Below are 20,514 nucleotides of genomic sequence, written 5' to 3' on the forward strand. Positions count from 1 at the left end.
CTTGCCATCAGGGTGTTTCAGTGGGGAAACATTCAAAATCCTTTCCCTATCTTGCCACCTCTTTTCTTCTTGTGGCATCCCAGAAAAGAAGGAACTTATTCTAACAAGGTAAACATAAAATCCAAACACTTCCTCCTGGGCCTGAAAACTCTTACTGTCACATTCAAGTGGCATGCAAGCTTCGTGTTCTCAGCAGGTGAGGAAAGTTGGATAACCTTGCTATTTTTTGGACCAGAGCATCCATCCTCAAAATCTGGCTTATTTTTTTGTTTTGCTTTGCAGTATTATGTTAAACATAAAAAAAAAATGACAAAACCATGTAGCTAGACATTTTCTAAAACTATTTTTTTCCAGGCTGGAAGTTTCAAAACTGCCATAACAGTAGCTTTGTTGGATTTAAGCATTCTATTTATCAAGTAAGACAATTCAGACTCCCAAACTGTCTTCATATTTTGTTTCTGGTAAATCTGCCTCTTTCCCTCTCCCTAAGACATAAGTTTTTTGATAGAAAGTCTGACTGGAGATGAAATCTGGATTTTAAGAGCTGGATTTTCAGTCTGTTCTTACCCAGAATTCCATTTTACTCTTGAGTTCTGTGATATAACATTACTTGTCAAGAGATTCAAATACAAATCTAACCATCCACAAATTTGAGCTACAAGGTGACTGTTTTTAAAAGCTGTATCAAGTCACATATTTAAATGAAACATGTAAGTAGACTTACCCATCACTTCTTCAACTGTGTCACTGAAATGCCCCAAATATTGGCTAGGCATTTATTCTAAACAGCAATAACATGTCAATACTTACAGAGGCTGCTTACCTGTTTTTGAGTGGCATAACTATTTTGCTTCTCCACAGGGCCATTTTTCAATGCTTTCTCCCTGGCATGGTCTGCCATCAGGTTCTGGTGTAGGATTATTACACTGGCGAGTTCGAGTGCTTTCTCCATTGATGCAGGTGGACCAGGCACTCCAACAGCTCCAGCCTCCATCAGTGACAACTGGTATTAAGACACCATACTAGGATTAGTCCAGCATCTCTCTGTCTTCTGTGCAGCGACAGAAAGATCAAATAGAGCTTTTTACTTGGCACTTTTGAGGGTGACAAGGTAGACGATGATTCAATTCTTATGTTCTCAGTTGCGGTGACTCTGCAGATCATTGTAGCCTCCAGCACACAATCCACAGCACAGATCTGGCTTTTGAAAATGCCCTTGTCAGTGGCACTGCTTAAGAGCCCAGAGGTTTCAATGTTTTTGTCACCCTAGGAAGCTACTTGAATATCAAGTTCTAAGGCCCATTTTGGGCACCTGTGCTTTAAAAACTTGGCCACAGAGAATGAATTTATTGCACAATAAATTTTTTACATCGTCAGTTGCAGAACTGCATTCATCTCCCTCTTCCCCTTTGTGGACCAATCTAATATTAACCTAGCACAGTAATTATGAAATGTGATCATGTGTTAGCAAACACAGTGCTTTTGCAGGAAACTGAAGACAAAATAGCTTATGACATAGTGAGATTGCTTTTGCCTGAAATCAGTTTACCATTACTGCACCATGTTTCAATAATGCTCCTGTTTACTTAAATGAACTCGGAGTGTCATTCCAAGACACAACAATGTATGTGAGACAATGAAATCTAAATTAGAGTGCCCTCTTTATGGAAAGAACCCAGTAACTCACACTAATTTCCACACCATACACCCATGAGATTTGACAGCAGTAGGTATAAGGGACTACTATGACATCCTTCTGTACTTATGAAGGCTCATTTTGTCAGGATATTTTTCACAACAACCAATATGCTCATTTTAGTCTGTCTGGAGTATTTACTAACCTTTAATTAATGTAGATTTGGGAATCTGACAAGCAATTCCCTTAAAGTAGCTTGAGCACATGCATGTACAGGCTCCATCTACCAGCACAAGGGTGCCTCCATTTTTGCAGGGTTCACATTTGCATACGCTGTATTCAGTAATGTAGTCTTCAATTGCTCTTTCCAAATTTTGTTTCTTTAAATATGCATTTCTCATCTTAACTGGAACAAGTGTATGTATTGGAGAAGGCTGTAGAAGAAAAAAGCCCATGCATAACAGACTTTTCCAAAGTTCTGTATCCTTTTGATATACCCATCACTGGAGTAAGCATCTAAAGAAACTGTCAAGATGAAGAAAATACCTGAAAGTTCATGATAAACTTGGAGTCTCACCTCCATCTTAGAACAAAAGCTTTCAAACTGTAAAAGCCACAGCTTTGAAGAAGTTGTACTTACCCTTTGCTGTATCACTACTGGAGCATCAACCAAAGACTTAGCCCACTGTATGTAATCCTCAACATCAACCTTTTTGGATCCTCGCAGTAACATTTCTTTTACTTTAACTGAAAAGTCAATCTTCCCTCCATCAACTAAGGAAATGACATCATCAATGATAGCATCATCCTTCAGTTCTGCTGCAGAAAGAAAGAAGAGAGGATGAAGAAGAAAGTTTAATGCCCATGCATCTTAAAGAACAGTTGTCCTTTAAGGGCAACCAGTCCGTCTCTATAAAATGACCATGGAGAGAAGAACCCTTCACTCACTAGTTGTGGTGGAATTCAATCTTTCTTTGCTCATACCTCTTATGCGGGAGGAAATATATTTTGCAATTAAATTAGAAAACCCTATATCTGAAAGGAAAAGAAGGGGTAGGGCAAAATGAGAGACATTATGGAGATCATAGCCATTTGATAACAAGCCAAAGATAATATGAGTAATGCTACCACCTGAGCTGAACCAGAAGAGGGCAGGAATTGGAATAGTAGGAGCTTTTGCTTCATAACTAAAACGCAAGAACAGAGCATTGAAAAGAAGTGCCTCTTCTGTGCTCAGTAGTAAATCTCCTTGCCTTTTGCAGTTTTTAGGTCATGTGATAAAAGACTCATCTCCAGACACATGAAGGAGCAGAGAGGAACAAAGACAGGTAGAGGAACAGAAGTAGCCTAATCACAGAAAGGGAGCCCCTGCCTTGACTCCTCCCAGGCCTGTCCCAGGAGAGCAATTAGCCCTGAGTCAACAGCAAGATGAGTGAATGGAAAGGCTCTCTGGATGCAAAGAAGGGCATTTTGGGATTGCACAAACTTAAGTACTTAGAGCATATTTAGAGCATATTTAGGAGCCATTGAAAAAGTAAGGGGTGATCAAGGTGGCTTTGGGAGGAACAAGCATGGGAAAATAGAGAGATAAAGCCAAAAAGGGGCCTGATGGCATATAGAGAGGTGGCTGCTCAGTGAGCTTGTCTGCCATGTACTGTCCTTAATCATCGCAGCCTGTCCTGGCTTACCATTAAATTCCATTTCTAACTATTTTCCTGGGTGGGGGGACTCTATTCTGAGTCTATACATGTGTATGGAGGTCTGCGTGCCACCAACTAGAGTTGGACAATGGCCAATAGGGACCTGGTGTTTGTGGTGCCAATAACTGGAGTGAGTGAAGATACATACATCAGTGTGTGATCACTAGCAAATATCAAGCCAGACTAGCAGATGAATAGGGTAAGTGGCTTGGGAGCCAAGTATGAAAAGTGGTTGTTAGTCTGGCCTAGACACGCACGTGTCTCTAGAGTGAGACAACTGGAGGAGCTGGCTCCTGGAGCAACCAGGGGTTGTAAGTCTAATATTGGGGACACCCCAACGTCCTGGGGTTGACTGAGACCTGTTTGCATGTGAGTGTGTGTCAGTGTAAAGCAACTGGAGATAAGAGGATGCAAGGGCCAATTGCTGGGTAGACTAAGCACCTAAGGCCAGTTACTGGGGGCATCCATAATCTGTGTGGAGGGGTGTGTGTTGGTGTGCATCAGGTTGTCTGTATCAGCAATGGGAGTGGAGCTGTGGGCCTTGGAGTGTTGTATATGTGGGTGCCAGTAACAGGGGAGACTAAGGATACAGTTGCTCGTTCAGTTGAATGTCTAAGGTAATCTTCTGGAGGGATCTGTATTGGCTATGTATGTATACTGATGAGGGACTGAAATACCTGAGGGTTGTGCTGCCTGGGGAAAACATCTGCTCTAGGTGACCGTGCCTGAGCAGGGGAGTTGGACAAGATGGCCTCCAGAGGACTCTTCCAACCTCAACCATTCTGTCATTCTGTGATATTTTCCGCTAACAGACCTTCACCCTGATGAGATGGAGATGAGAACAGGATGAAGCCATTGACGCTGTTTATGTTTGCTTGAGTGCTATGCTTTTGTCTATATTGATTTGTGTGGCCAGCAACGTGTATATGTATATATGTGTAATATAATTATGTTTGTGTGAGTGCCTACTGGGAACACATGCTTAGCCTGGCTTGACCTGGGAGCATGGAGGTATGGCAGCCTCACCTCTGCTGGTTTACCGGATTTGTCCTTTCCCTAACAGCAATAACTATATTGATTATAAAAGGGGAATCAATTGGTATCATCTTTCCTTAAGCAAAAGATATAATGTAAAATGAGGGTATACTTACAGTTGTCCTTCACATTAATCTTTTCACATTTGCCACTATCAATATTAACATTGGCATGTAAGTCCTTATACGCAATATTGGCATCTAAGTGATAGCCAAGGCATTTTTTCACATCTTCTACAGTGATACCTGGAAGTGGAAATAATTAGGTGATTAGAGGGATTGGATCACCGTAAATAATGTGATATTATTATTCTTAGAGAATAAATTTCAGGACTATTGGAAGTGTTTATGGCTTTATTCTTCCCATTTATCTTCTGCTTTTTCCTGTTCCATGAAATGAATGTGAGGATGAATGTATTTGAAGTGCCTGCCCAGAGGCAGGTGCAATCTACAGTGATTAGGAAAATATCAAAACCTTCCAAAAAACTGATTTCTATTTTCCTTGATCTAGCTGAAAGCAGATGTCCCTCTAGGGACTTCTCTTTCCATATATTCTATTGGAATTTTGTCTTTCTCAGCTGCTTATCATTTGCTCTTCTTATGTGCTAAATTATTCAATCCTCACAGTCTCTCTCTCTCTCCCAACCTCAAACATGTTTCTCCACTCCTTTTCCCCATAAAATTAATTAAGGCCACTAATTTCTTACAAGTAATCTATTCCCATGAGTTCTAATTCTCCTTTAAAAGCTAGTGCCTCCAACACCATCTTTCTATTTATTAAACTCAAACATATCATCTGGAGCTTCACTTTTGTGTTCAGACAGAATTTTGCTTAAGATTGGTACCTGAAAAGAAATCCAGTACCACAATCTCCAGGTGTGGAACAGAGTAATAGTGGGACACATAAGTGACATCTTTGCCCCATGTCCCTTTGCGTAGTCTGAACATCTGATAGTAATATTGTTGTTGGTGCTGCATGCTGCAGGTACTTATTTTCTCGTCTCCAAAATCTGCATGAGAATTGCCTTATCTAACTTTATTCCAGAGTGATCACTTTAATCCATCATAAAACCACATCTATCTGAAATGCACATGAGGGAAGATTAAATTGCTGCTTTCCTATCTTAACCAGGGCAAGAAAAATTCCAGTGTGAATGTTAAAGTTTATAAAAACAGTTTCAACACACTCAAGTGCGCCATGTGATTTCTAGCAAGTTCTTCAATTTATTCCTTATTTTTTTCTACCACCATACTCTCAGAGTGATCGTACCACAAGAAGGTACCAACTAGCAAATTGGATTTAAAGTTTAGGCAGATTTTCTAGGTATTGGCAATCTCTTGTCAATCATGTCACACCAAGTAGTATTGCTAATATATTGAAGAGGTTTGTTTAAGATTTTTTTTTCTCAGGTACATACTTAAAATACAGACTTCAAATAATTCTGGAAGTTGCAAAGACTGGCTCTCATCTCTGTTGAACTCATGTAATTCTGTAATGTCACTGGTTTGCCACATGTGGCATACACTGAACTGTGCTGCTCTCAGTAGTGCTCCATATACACACATCTATTCTCACACATCTTTTTGCATGACCGGAGACTTGGTGGTAATCTGCATACCATAGCAAGGCCAATAGAATGCATACCTATTCGAGACATAGCATAATTATCCAGCACATACACAAGTTCGTATTTTCCTCCTACAGTTCCAGAGACCGCATAGTGAGTTCCATAATCTTCCAGGAATTTGAAATATTCCCCCTTATCATACTCAGCAGGCAGAAAGTTTAGATCATCAAGGAAACTATCTGTGAGACGGACATCACGACTCCGCATTTGGAATCTTCCCAGTTGAATCTTTCCTTTTACATGCAGAAAGGTTTGGTTCTGAAGGCAGGGAAAAGAAAACAGATGAGAGTGCCATTCTGGTATGCAGCACAGCAGGAAAATTTGTTCTATTTTACTTGTAAAGACACTGCAGCACTTTTAAACATGGTATTCAATCTAGTGTTTTGGAACAGGGACACACTTTTTAATTCAAATTAAAAGTTCTCTAATTTAAACTGAGGAAGCAGCAAGAGACTTAGATCATTTCAGTTCTTCCAGTTTTGCAGAACTCTCCCCTTACTAATTTCAGCAAGCCTTTCGTGATCTGTTTGACAACAAGGACTTCTCTTTAAGTACAGTATCTACCGAAGGTATCTTTCGGATTTTCGTAACATTGAAAAGTAATTCCACGTGGCTTGCCAGATAACAGAAGCTGCCCAATGAGGTCAGCTGGAGTTTTGTCTTTGTTTATAGTCAGAGCAGAACTAAGTTATCTCTTTTTTTGGATCACTTCTCTGTTATTCTCAGACTGTCAGAAGGAAGGGCACAGCTCCAATTACAAACAAAACCACCAAAATAACATAAAATTAAAATCAATCAGGAAAAAATCCTTTTGAGGCATTTGACCCATACATACATTCTAACTCTAGGTTTAGTGACTGATATTTTCATAAATTACACTGCAGATGGTTTTATATCATAATCTAAACTAGGACGTAGCTGCTGACTCTAGCCCATGACATCTTGTGAAATAGTGGCACTTAAGACACTAAGCAAACACGTGCCTTCTAAAACCATTATTATCTGCAGTACTTACATGGTTCCCTTAACAGCAGTGTCTAACAGAGGTACGTAAAAGGGATTTAGCAACTGACCGTCACATTAGCTGGCACCATTTAAAGGATCTTTAACTGCTGACTCAGATTTTGCTTAGGACTGGCAGAAATATTCAGGCATCTAAATCTCTGTGAGGAAATTTTTGTGGTTGCAAATACTCCTGCCATCCAGCATGTACAAACCCCCTTACTCTCCTGGTGTCCCCTGACTGCGCCTGGATTTGACTTGCAGGTGAAACCTGGAAGGTTCTTGGCCAGGGACTACCACTCCACTAACTTGCAGCAACATGAGTTTACAGTGATAGACCTCTGCCAGTGACAGATCATGACTCATTTTCTGAACTGATCTCCGAGCAAGGATTTGAGACCAAAAGTCCTATCACAAGCCACTAGACTATGAGCAGCCTGTAATATACCCTGAGTTACATAACTTGATCTTTTGCATCTGTGGAAATGAATGCTTTGAGATTTAAATGACCCGTTTCCATCCCAAGAAAACTCATACCAATACAAAGCCAGCGCTGTATGTCAGCTTCTTTTTATAGTACAGACCTTTCTCTTCAGCACTATTTTAGTTAATCAGTTATAAAAGTTAACTTCTTTTTCTCTTATATCCATTTGATCTCCAGAGCTCTGAAGGGGTCCTAGACAGCAAGGCTGACAAGAAACTTGAAAGATTGAACTAGTTGAGGCAGATAAATTCTTCCTTGCATGTGGTGCATTTCAGCACTATGGAGTTGTACGTTGTACATGATGGCATGTTGCGACCACAGATTTTGGCATATACGGTGGGAAAGGGTATACGACCTAGTTGGTTAATTCCACTAGCACCCAGCTGCTGGATTAGGCCATAATGTCTAGCAAGTCTGGTATCACTTTTTGTGGTCTTTCTCTCTTTGACCTTACTAGATGCTAAGGCTACTTCTTTACCAGTAAACAAAATGGGATAAGGCCTTTCCTCTGTCTCAAAGGGCAGGTAGAGTGGTATGGCTTGTGCGCAACCCCAAAATAGGCGTCCTTTCTCCAGATTGTCTACTGCGAACATTCCCTTCAAAAATGCTGCTGGGGACAACAGGATGGGCATTGCTTATGAGAACACGAGAGCTGGCACAGACCAAAGTCAAGGCAGTGTGCTATGGATTATTATGTGCCAGTGCTTAGCCCAGGCTAGTTTATTAGTACAGACATATCTGAATGGTTGAGATCTGACCTTTCAGTTATTATTTTACGTGACTATCTTGTGTTTACCTAGTGTACGCCTACTCCGTGGCAATTTTTATCCCAGGACTTTACCTAATTTGCTCACACTGCACTAGATCAGAGCTGCTCTCTAATCAAGATGAAATCAGAGCTCTCTGGCCCTTTCTAACATCAAGCCCCAGTTAAGATGAGGGTAAACAGGGGGAAAATTAAGCTACATTCAGTTACCCTTTGGCCACATCTGAAATCTTAACCCTAGTATTGCCAGTATTTCATTTTTGTGAATAAATGACAGAAAAGCAGCAGGCAGCTAGAACACTTAGATTAATATTGTGTTATTGTAACACTCTAAATTTTACTGTTTGTAAGATAGTTACATTAAACCCTTTAGCTTGATTAAACTTACCCTTTCTGTGGAGCTTTTCAAGAAAGAACTTAAACTTGAATTCTTGCTATAGTGATACTTGAAATTTCCTTCTGAACCATTTTTGTTACTTCCTTCAGTAGGTGTGTATTTCAGAGACAGGTCAACATTAAAGTGTTTTTGTTTTTCTATGTAAACCTCTCGTAACATTTTCACACGATCATGGTAGAACACAGATGTGAAGGTTTTGTCTGCCTTTGTCTTAGAAAAGATAATGAAAAGGTTGCATGAGAAAACAAAACAGGCAGTAATAGAAAAATCTACACAGCACTTTAAAGTTTTATGTTTTATATAGCTTAGCAATACATTTTCTTACAGCTCTTTTTTCTTTTAAAAGAAAACAAATGGAAATCCCCCCCCTCCCCAAACGACCTCATCTGGATAAGCTCAGTGGTTTAAAACCAAACAGAAAACGTAGTGACAATATTTCAGTGAGTGTAAAATCTCAGCATCTAATGCTATGAAAGTAATCTATGTGTGTCAACAGTTCCTGTACATGTCAGGAGTCGTAGTGTCCAGCTCCTTCCTAGAACACAGACACGATTTGCTAATAGCTCTTGACATCTGAAATGAATCAGAATTATGATTTTGCTTTCTTTTCTTATAGCACACAATAGCTAATTCAGAATACCTATTTCAGTGTTGTTTATTTTTGTATACTTTAGGAGAACATAGAGTTTTAGTAACTGAAAATGGTTATGCATAAAAGTCAAATACGAGAAATGATCTCTGGGTCAGATTTATTAATTTTGTGCAGGATGTAGTTTAAATTGTCATTGTTCTATGAAGTTCCTACTTACAGTGATAGGCAAAGCATTTGGTAAGTAAAATACTGCTTTGATTTCTGAAATGCATCTGACATTGATGTTTCTAAGATCATCAACATTTTTGGTGTTCAAACCTCACTGGCAGTCATAGTCTGAATCTCAAAAGCCTATTAGATTTTTTTGCAGTGGGACAGAGAAAGTCATCACTGATTAGAAAACCCAAGCAGGACCAGAGTATCATAATATTATTCCTGCCTTTTTATCCGTGTCTTTTTGTGTGCCCTTGAAAAAGGACAACTTAGTTGCTGCTCTACCCAGTAAAAGTTAGGTATCATATTCCTTTCTAGACATCTGTTCGTCTTATCCACTTGTATGGTAAACATTCCAGAAAGATAGTTTCATTTACTAGGTACAGGTGCAGCAATGAACATGTGGGAATTTATCTGGCGCAACTGAACTTAACTGCTAAAGCAAATGATAATATAACCTGTTTCCCTCTGGACTTTATTGAAAGCTTGATGCTAAAAAGCTACTGCTGCCTGACTCAAGAGATATGCCAAGTCTTCCAAGAGGATGTCAGGATTCATCATTCAGTTAAACACATCCTAGTTTGCACAGAGGGACCTAGACGTACATCATAAGTGAGAACACCCACGTTCCATGGCTTGCGGTAGTATGTCCGCGTGTTTCCATCACGCACCCTTTCACAAAGACCATTGAAAAAGTCATTGTCAAATGGGCTGGCCATTGGCTGCATCCCTAAAAGATTGATTCTACAAGAGAAATACAGGAGAGGTTATGCTTCAAAAAAAGGAGGCGTCAGCACCCATAGCCTCTACACAATGGTATTATGACTGGAAAAGTCAGATTCTGTAAGAAATTGAGACTATAGCTGTGGAACTGAATCTTGCTTCATACACAGCAGCTTGCCTCATCTCTTGCGGTCCTCTCATCTGTTTAATGGAAATAACGATACATCTTTCGTAAAGCACTTTAAGGGTCATGTATGAGAAATACACAAATAAAAGATAGATATTAAACATCAAACACAGTGAGAACCTTAGGAATAAAAGGAGGTCAAACCCATCTATTCTCGACCAATGTATTTGTGAGGAAGCGTTCCTTATAGATTTAAAAGGCACATCTCAGCAGCTAATTTTAACCTGGTTTTTTCATAGCTTGTATTAGTTTGCTGGTAGGAACTTTGGTATCAAGTGTGTACAAGATCCATCAAATCTGTAGAAGGACTATATAGCTACTCCTAGCACTGTCTTTTCTCCCAGGATGTGACCTGGTGGAGTAATAGAATTCGCTGGAGCAGAGGAGAGGAAATCTGAACCACTACAAATCCAGAGAAGCAGGCATGTCAGCTGCATAGCTCTATGCATCTGTGTACTAATGCACAAGACATACTTTCAAAAACAACTGCTCCTTGGAGGATTCTATATCGGGATTTTTGCCTTTCTATGTCTGTTCCACAGATCTGAATCTTTTCAATATTTCCAATATTTATGTCTGATACATGTCCATATACCAATCTGACTGTAGACAGTGGTTATCAATTCATCAAAGTCACCAGCGTCACTACTGCATATCTATACAACATTTTCTCATAGAAGATTTTAGTAATGGGTTAGAACAGAAATAATAAAGAAGCTACTTCTAAAAATGCCTAAGTACCTGGCTTACTTCCCTATGCTACAAGTGCAGCATTTTTGTTATTCTCAAAATTAAATGAAAGGTTGCATCCTTTTAATTTAAACACAAGGTGGTGCTGTAGTATATGTTAATTTTCATTTATTTCAGTTTGGATGGCTGCCTTCTAACTCGATTTGTAGATAAACAGTATGTCACACTTTCTTTTTGCTTGAAAAGAAAGAAATCCATCAGGGTCTGAGAGTAGAAAGGCTAATTTTCGACTTAGATTAATGACAAAAACTCCTGTAAACAACAAAGATCTGGGAAGTGGAGAATGCAATACTGGAAAAAAAGCTGCAGGTTGTGTTGTTGCAGTAAGGCATCCCATTGTATAAATAATCATTCGTTATAAAATATCACTTGAAACATATCTGTGTATCTATAAGCTCTACATTTAAAGAATAAGTATTGTAAGTATATTCACATAACTTCCATATATGATACTGTGTATTAATATAATGATTGATTTACATTGTCTATATATTTTATCCTCCCCAAGTATACAAAATAAAAGAGTATTTAGTTGTTCTTCCAAAAGCTGCGTGGCATTTCTGAATACAAATGCGAACACGATTCAGATTCCACTTTTGGGAATGTCAGTGTGCCCCAGTGTTTTCAGCTGGCTTTGGAGACGATCCTAGACTCTTCACAACACCCAGTAGTACTTTTTACTTCATTACATACCCTTGTCCTGCGGTCCTGCCAACTTCAGACACATCGATATCATGGTTACGGCATGGTGATCGTGGGTCGGATTCACAGTTATCTTCATCAGAAAAGTCTCCACAGTCATTATCTACATTGCACACAAGCCGTCGCTTTATACATCGACCTAATCAAAGAATAAAACATTGAATGAATAATTTTTTTTTTCCAAGACAGACTTTAAATGACACCCCCAGCTACTCTTTCATGAGATCTTTCTTTTCATATATTTCTATTATCGTCAGGAGGAATTCGAGTCCTACCCCCTGCCTCCTTCAAATGAAAAAAAACCCCATACAACTATATTTACTTATGAGTTTACTAGGATGGCTAAAAAAAGGAAATGACAGTGCTGTCATTTGCAGAAAGTTGTTACTTCTTGTGATTGTTTCTATATTAATCTTTGATTATTAGTGTGGGGTTTTTTTATTTGTGTTAAAAGAATATAGGAAAATATTAATTCAATATCAACAAATAATTATTTCTAAATTGTTTAAATTGTTACTATTTGGACTGTATTATTTGGACACTGTAGTTTCCAAAACTATAGTGCTTTGTATTCTAAAGCAACAGTGAAGTAGCAATTCTCCTGAAGTTGTGTATCACAGGTTTTACAAAGACTGATTTTTTTTTTCTACAGGATTTAAAGGTTTGGGGTACATTTAGTCCCAGCATAATAAAACAATGCTTGTTGATATCAACTATCTCACCTGTAAGTGCCACACAATGGCTGTGAACTAGTAATCAAACACATACTTTCTACTTTTTCTTTCTCTACTTGCACTGCACAGTATTTGAGATAAAGACAATACTGACAACATCTTGGGACTCAAAATTCACTTACCATCTTTTCTCTTCTATTTTGACTAGTTTTATTACCATTAACTTTTCCTATTTTATTTTGGTTTGTGATGAATCTTGAACATTACATTCACTCATGTGCCATGCATGTATCGCTTTATAAATTTACATCTTACTTTGGACCTAGAGGCATTCTAGTCTCCAGCTAGCATCTATCATACTTTGGTCAGTAAATCTTCCTATTCATTTTGTTAAAATGACTTCAGTCCTAGTTCTTCCCAGTGATTTTTCATAAAACATAGTGATTCTGTAGCAGGTGGAACAGTTAACGCTAGAAGAAAGGAGACTCGTAACATGGTCAGCTTTTAACCATGGAGTAGAAATTACAGGAGAAGAATTTAAACTAGATGCAAATTATAATGGGAGATGACAGGAATGTACCCCTTCTCAAGCCTTGTTCATGCTGTGGTTTTGGCATTGCGGCTTTGCAACTCACCTGTCTGCACACTGCGTTCTCTCTTTAAACCCTAGCAATAAGGCACCGCTTCAGGAAATCATCCCCAACTAGAAAAGCACTGAAGCATATCTCTCTTTTGTGCATGTATTTTGTCTTCAAAGGAAACTGATTTAACTTTTTCACAGAACTAAGTAAAATGTGGTTTCCTGAGTTATTGCATAACTTCCTATCGCACAAAACCAAAACCTACCAGAATTGCATTGAAAGTCAGTACCACAGTCTGGTTCTGGTTCTTCAGGACAAACTTGGCTAGTTTTACAGCTTTGTGTATCTCCTAAGGTCTCCAGGCATGGTGTTCCACCAAACTGTCCGAATCTTTCAATACGTCTAGAGCGAAACTTGAAGGATAAATAACACCATTAACATTGCTTAGAGAGAAAAGAGAACTACCAGAACTGAAGGATTTCCAGCTGAACTTAGAACTTTTCAAAATGAAGCATCTTTGGTGAAATTTTTGGATGAAAATCCATAGGCACAGCTCATGGTGTAAAAAAAGCGTACAGGAACATTGAATTAATAATAATGTTTTAGCAAGTATGTAGAGATGCTTATTTTTCACTATTTAGTTCACTTCACTATTTTCATTATTTTCAATCCAGGAAGGAAATGCATCATATATATTTTGTGTGTTTTCAAGTCTTTCATTTTTTTTGAGGTCTCATAAGAAGAACTCCCCTAAGAAAATAAAAATCTGCTTTTGACAAAAAATTTCTTTTTATTTAAAAAGGGAAAATGTATTCAAAAGTAATGCTCTTAATAGAAACACCCACATGGCCAAAATATAGATAACTTCTGTCAACAAAACATTTTGAATGAGAACGCTTGACCAGTTTTGTACATCTGGATGTAGCCTTCTTTTACCTTTAGGCTTCAGATCTGAAATGATTATGGGTTTCATCAAATCATGAACATACAGTATTAAGAGTTGCAATCTGATATTTTCCCATAACCAAAAGGCAGGCAGATAACATCCCTTTTGTTGTGGCTTTGGAACAAAGACTTCCAACTATAGCTTACCCTTTGATAGGTGCATGGGTCGCAGGGTCCCCACGCGCTCCAGCTGCTCAGCTTACAATCTATCGGAGATGGAGTATTCAGTTCTCTTGTTCCCCTGTGGAAAGCTTTTTCTGAAGAGCTGTCAAACAAAACATTCCAGTGCAGTCCTGGACAGTACACTAAAATCACATGTGAGTTTGTATTTAAACCATAGACCAATATTTTGGAAGCATCTTCAAGCTGTTTTCTGCTTCACTTTCATAGCAGTACTCGTTACTTAGATGTATAAACAGCTGCCTATTCTTAAATTCTTTGGTGGTTTAAAATTACATTAAAAAAACTTTGAAGACTTAATAAGCCATCTCTTTTTCCCTTTTTAAGATCTTTGTGCATACTCATGCTCTTCTGGTAGGTCATGTTATTCAAGAAAATCAAACAAAAATACACAGATAACATCTGCAGTTCCCCTATTCAGACAGTGGCTGTGTTCCCCATACTTAAAGCTGAAGACAAAGGCACAGCAGCACATCTCAAATAGACATAGTGCTTCTATACATATCTTTGTGATTTTTTTTAGCTTGTTAACTTTAGTGGGGTTGCCCTTAAGCCTAAATAAAAGTTTAAATGCTTTCCTGAGTTGAAAGAAGGCTCATAAATAAAGCTATTATTTGCTAATAGTCTAACTTATATAGTTGGAAAAACCAAACAACTGTTTAGCTATCTAAGTATTCTTCAGCTTGCCAAATTGAATACTTTCCCAGTTAGGCCTATATTTTCTAGAGTGACTCTTCATTTTGGCACCCAGTTTTAAATAGCATGAAACTCTTGGCTCTCAGTTAAGTGAATGGCCATCACTTTACAGAAATCGAGTTTCTTTAGAGCACCCACATTTAGACATTAAAAACTGATGCACGGTAGGATGACTTGTTAATTTTAAAACCCAAGGCCAATAGTTTATTGATGAACTTATCTTCGCAGGTAACAACGTCGGAAAGCGGAGGAATGGAGGAGTATTGAATTCTAACTTGCCTGGTTTGCCCTCTGTAATTTATTCCCATTTGGCCTTATATGGTGAGTATTCATCCACTGCAAAGCAATTCTCTCTCTGCGCCTTTCCAGGTTAATGCTATTGCCTCTGCTCTATAATAGGACCTTCTTTGCTGAGCCCAGCTGGTGGGCAGATCTGCAGCTCCCACAGTGTGATGTATGTGCTTTCTTTGCAGACAGAGCCCTGCCCTCCACTCTTTGACCCGCTTCCCTTGCACAAATATGTCAGGAGTCCAAACAAATGTAACCTGATTCCACAAGATTGAGAAATCTGCAGTTTGAACAAGGAAGATATACCAGTTGGTTCAGCTTTCTGGTGTCTTATTGTATGTTCAGGTTACATAGGTAGTAAGTTATTATTGAGACACTAACTCAACCTATGTCTCTTTCCAGCTATTGAATCTTAAACAGTTCAGGGATCACAGGGATGTTGTGCAACTCTTGGACACTCAGCTGACCCTGACTGGCTCTGATGTCTCAGACTTTCTGCTGTCACACACCAGCAGTAAACACACACCGCAGCTGCTGCTAGAAGTATCTGTATCTCACACTGTCTTGCCTGCTGCTCCTAAACAACTCTCTTTCCGGAAGTCACCTGACTTTAAGCTAGGGCCTGCAGTAAATGGATCCTTGGCTGTGGCTGTTGCTTTTAACAGGTGGGATTCTGAAAAGAAGGAAACCGCAAAAAGCACAAATACACCCAATATCTATGGACAGCAGAAATAAGATAAAGAATTAAGAACTCTCTCCGTACAATAGGGACCTCCCAAACTCTTAGCTGGTAGGGAAGCATGAAGCTTTGCTGTGTGCCTGGCACTAGAAACTGGGGTGACTGTTAGAGGATGCAGATCCAACCTTGTGAAAAGTCCGTTTTACACAGAATTCCCTTTCACTAATTCTCTGGTGGACTCTGAGCACCTAAATCAATAACCCACTGTTTGGCAGCTGAAAGTGCTGGGAACTTGGCAGATGGCATTGAATACCTGCCTTGTTCTTACACTTCTCCCTGAGCATCCTTTAATGACCACTATCAGGAATAGAGTAATGGAGCAGCTGTCTCTTTGCTCCGACCTAGAAAGACTGTGATTAGATTAATTAAAAAATTAAGCCTTTCCTTTGACTTTCACATGCCCACTTAGGGGCCAGCTTTCTTTCTCCAGTGCTGTTGAGCTTTACAGATCCCAAAACACTCTGCAAGGTGTGTGTATTTCAAATATTGACTAAGCATGCATGCCTACATGCATCAGAATGATACTTCGGCCTGGGAACAGATACAGATTTTTGAAATTATAATACAATCTGAAGCTGTGCTGCAGTCACACTTACCCTGTGTTATATTAAGGTTTATAACTCAAAAATAAGAAAGAAAAAGAAAGATGTATACTGCATCTCTTCGAAACTTCTACAGAAAAGGCTAAGTCCTAGGAGGTAGTTATATAGAAGGTGGAGGCACCATGCAGAAGTTGCTTCAGGGAAAATGCCATCTGAATATAAAAAAACAACTTTACCGTGAGAACAATTAAACATTGGAATAGGTTAACCAGGGAAGTGGTAGAATGTCCCTCACTGGAAATATTCAAGACCGCCTGACCTGGATAACCTGATTTAAGGCCCTTTGAACGGAACATTGTACAAGATCGCCAGAGGTTCCTTCCAACCTAGACTTTTCAATGTATTCCACAGTTCTAGGAAACTCTGGAAAGTTATAATGTGTTTGAAGTTTGATGTAGCCCTCCAGCCTCTTCAAAAACAATTCCTTTGCCTGTAATTAGCTCATCTTACAAATACTTCAGCTATACTACAATTTACTGTAACTTTATAAAAAGTAGGCAATGCTTTGAAAAGTTGCTGTACAGTATTATGTTAAATATTTTTCCACCACTCAGCATAACAGTAACATCAACAGAGGAAAGAAATTAAAATCTACTAGTCCAGCAAATGGATGAGCATCAGCTTGTTCCTTCCTGTATCTGCAAAGATGGCTGCATATATGGCCTTTCCCTCCTTACTGATATAGGACTGTAAACCTCTGAGTAACAACATCTATTCTGGCATCTTAGGTTGAAGACTGACAGGTTGTCCTTAAAGATACTAAGAGTGGGAACCCTTACACCCGAGACATTAAAGATATATTGAATCACAGAAGAATCACAGAATCACTAAGGTTGGAAAAGACCTGTAAGATCATCAAGTCCAACCATAAAAAAAAAACCCAACAAAAAACCAAAACAAAACCCACCCACCCACAAACCACAAAATACACCACAACCCACACCAAAACAACCCACCCACACCACACAGCACCATGCCCATCAAGCCACATCCACACGCTCCTTGAATACCTCCAGAGAGGGTGACTCTACCACCTCCCTGGGCAGCCTATTCCAATGTTTCACTACTCTCTCAGTAAAGAACTTTTTCCTAATATCCAACCTGAACCTCCCCTGGTGCAACTTGAGGCCATTTCCTCTAGTCCTGTCACTAGGCACTTGGGAGAAGAGGCCAACACCCAAGGCACCTAATAGGATTTCTAAAGGCAGATGGACATCTTATTCCTAGCAATTATCAGGTATTTAGGTTCTGTAGAAGTTTACACTGAAATACATTTCTGAACTTTTAAATTATTATCTTAACAATGCAGCCAAAATCTCTTGCAGGCAGTAAGAAAAAACCATGAAGAGCAGTGTCTAGGAGGAGTGCCTAAAGAAGCAATCAGACTCAAGCTAGTACAGATCCTAAAGAGCCTCCCAAAGGTTCCTACAAGTCATTATTTTGACTCAAAAATACCAGGCAGGAAAGGCCGACTTGAACTTCTGAATGCAAACAGAAGTCTTGTCATCAACTGTCTGTAAACCAGAGTCGATTGTAGTCTTTGAGCTGACTTTTGAGTGGTACAGGTTTTACATAATCCCAGTCTAACAACTTCTGCGAGAATATTCATTGAGTGATGTACACACAGCGCTGAGCCCCCTCTAGGTTAGTGCACAAGGTTCACATGATTTGCTGCAGATCCAGCTTTAAGGTTCTGGATTTACTTGAGGTTAGCGAAGGAAAAAAAAAATCAGAAAAAGCTCTCACAAATGAGTCTCATGAACTCTGAAACACCAACAATGCATCCACTATCCAGATTGCTCTGGAAATTTAAAGGGACACATATAGAAAGAGCATTTTATTCAACATTGTTTAGAATAAAAAAAAGATATTAGGAAAATTGGCAGGCTTATAACCTCCACATTAAACCTGGGGAGAAAGGGTTACTGAAATACCGTGCTGAAACAGGAGATAATCACACAATTATGTGTGAGGTAAAAGCAGTTCAGCTACTGAAGAATGTCACTGAGAGTGGGAGTTGGGAGCAAGAACTTCAGAGACAAGCGTGGAAATTGAAATACCTTCTCTGGTATCCATTATTGGGGAGGTTTGAGGGGCAGAAGGTGCTCTTTGGAAAGGAAAAGTCATTTCACAATCAGTACACAAAATTGCTCACACCTTGTCTTGGATTGCACAATACACTTTGTACGCCCTCAGGCCACACAGCTTTGGTGATTTGTTGTTGATCTATGCTTCAAAATACAGAGCTGTTCAGTTCATCAGTTAAAAAACTGATGACTCAAGAAAAGTCTTGATTTGACAATTAGCAATGACCAAGAGAGAAGGCATGGTGCTCTTGAATTTGGAGACATGATAGCATCACATGAGGGCATAATTTTGACAACTATAGTTGCTAGCACCATTGTGAAGCTGCGGCCTTTGGTATGATGTGAAGTCAAGCTGCTGGCCCACGTTGCCTGCTGTGAACTCTCTGTAATAATCTTACCTTCTGGCTGGACTGTTTCTTACTGAATATATCAAACCTGTGCTGTAATTGGATCTGAATGCCAAAATAGTAATAAGCATCAAAACATAAGGAGAAAGGGAAGTAGCAATCCTTATAACTTTGAAGGCTGCTCTTCAAAGTCTATTCAGATATTTCAAGTGATAATAGCAGCAGCCACCCTCAGGCCTAAACACATGTGCAAAAGACAATACTTGGTTGTTCAGATAGTATTCACAACTGAATTCATCACAAAATGTTTTACACACTGCAATTTAACTCTTAAAGCAGATGGATCCTAATTTATTCTTGAAGTACATATATCTATTATAAGACTCACATTCTTTCACCACTTAGTACTGACCATTCTCATAAATCACATACAATCTAGGCAGCTCTATTTCTGGTAGTGTAGCTCTTCAGTTGTTTTCACATGATATATTCATAGGGACTAAGCCTTTAGTTCTCCTTCTAGTGGTACTTAGAGTGAAAAAACAAAGGCTGTATTTCCAAATAATTAGAAATAGGCAGTCTAGGAGACTTTAAATAGGAATAGAAGCTGTCAGCATAAAATTGTGCAACTTCAGAAAGAAACAGATTGAGAATAGATTGTATTTTCACAATCAGCATGTAATAGAAAAAAGTTGCCTGAGCTCCACCTCCCTGAAAGAACATAGCTTCAGCAGTTATCAGTCACCTTTATTGTGCCACACACATCCAAAATACATGGATAAAGCATTTCTGTTTGACTCCTTGAAATACAGCAGTAAGTAGGTTCCTTTTTCATTGGATATCTGCACAAGCTACCATTAGAAATGTCTGCATTGGTGGTTTATGCTCTGTGTTGGAGAAACAAAAACAGTATAGACATCTGAAGATGACCAAGGACACTTACCTTCTGCTTTCCCCCAAAAGTGAGGTAGCCACCTCTAAATTGCATAGTATGGATATAAGCTGCAGGATAACATACATGCTTTTCATTTTGTAGCTGAATAGACAAGAATTGCCATGACTGAATTTGTGATTCCTTTATTTGTTCCTTTTGTTATTTATTACCAAGAGAACAAACAAAAAGCAGTGCTTACTAAAGAGTGCCAGTTACTGGCCAAAACTGACTTACGGTAAGTGTTTTAAAGTCCACTTTTCAGAAAATTCCACTTTTTCCTACATGGAGACTGGGAAATAGCATAAAGTAGTTTCAAGATTAAAAAAAACATTTGTTTACTACTACCACCTTTTAAATATGGAAAAGACATTTTCTATTTAATTAGAGAACAGTTAACTGCCTAGTAAAAAGCTGTCATTGCAGTGACTCATGTAAGGAACAAATAGTTTCTAAAAGCAGAGCTGTTTACAAGAGCAAGTTCAGCATCTAACATCTTTGGAATCCTCATTTGGATTATGGTAGAATAAAGCCCCAAGATTCCTTTTTCTTCCTCCCCCAGCCAATACAGAAGAACACACAATTTTTTGTAGTTTTGAAGGAGCCTAAAACTCTTCTAGCTTTCAGTCT

The 20,514-nt window shown here is 38.9% G+C and overlaps 1 protein-coding gene across 1 annotated transcript; it reads right to left on the bottom strand.

Annotated features, from left to right (window-relative positions):
* Positions 1–842: 842 nt before the first annotated feature.
* C9 (complement C9) lies at positions 843–19,982 on the bottom strand. Its single transcript, XM_059834294.1, has 11 exons — positions 19,897–19,982; positions 14,162–14,279; positions 13,335–13,482; positions 11,806–11,953; positions 10,058–10,196; positions 8,639–8,857; positions 6,016–6,256; positions 4,488–4,616; positions 2,277–2,455; positions 1,842–2,070; positions 843–1,003 (listed from the first exon to the last, which is right to left on the bottom strand). Exons 1-11 carry the CDS (start codon positions 19,980–19,982, stop codon positions 843–845), a joined length of 1,797 nt encoding a protein of 598 aa, XP_059690277.1.
* Positions 19,983–20,514: the final 532 nt, after the last annotated feature.

Source organism: Gavia stellata, chromosome Z (assembly GCF_030936135.1).
Source record: "Gavia stellata isolate bGavSte3 chromosome Z, bGavSte3.hap2, whole genome shotgun sequence".
Lineage (NCBI taxonomy): Eukaryota > Metazoa > Chordata > Aves > Gaviiformes > Gaviidae > Gavia > Gavia stellata.

What these genes read in the sequence shown, in the direction of transcription:
- C9 (XM_059834294.1), bottom strand. Translation starts at nt 19,982, where the DNA reads ATGAAAAGCATGTATGTTATCCTGCAGCTTATATCCATACTATGCAAT. An exon ending in GATTAATGTGAAGGACAACT is followed by an intron (nt 2,456 to 4,487) that starts GTAAGTATACCC and finishes TTCTTTCTGCAG; the next exon opens with CAGAACTGAAGGATGATGCT. An exon ending in CAAATCTACATTAATTAAAG is followed by an intron (nt 1,004 to 1,841) that starts GTTAGTAAATAC and finishes TCTTAATACCAG; the next exon opens with TTGTCACTGATGGAGGCTGG.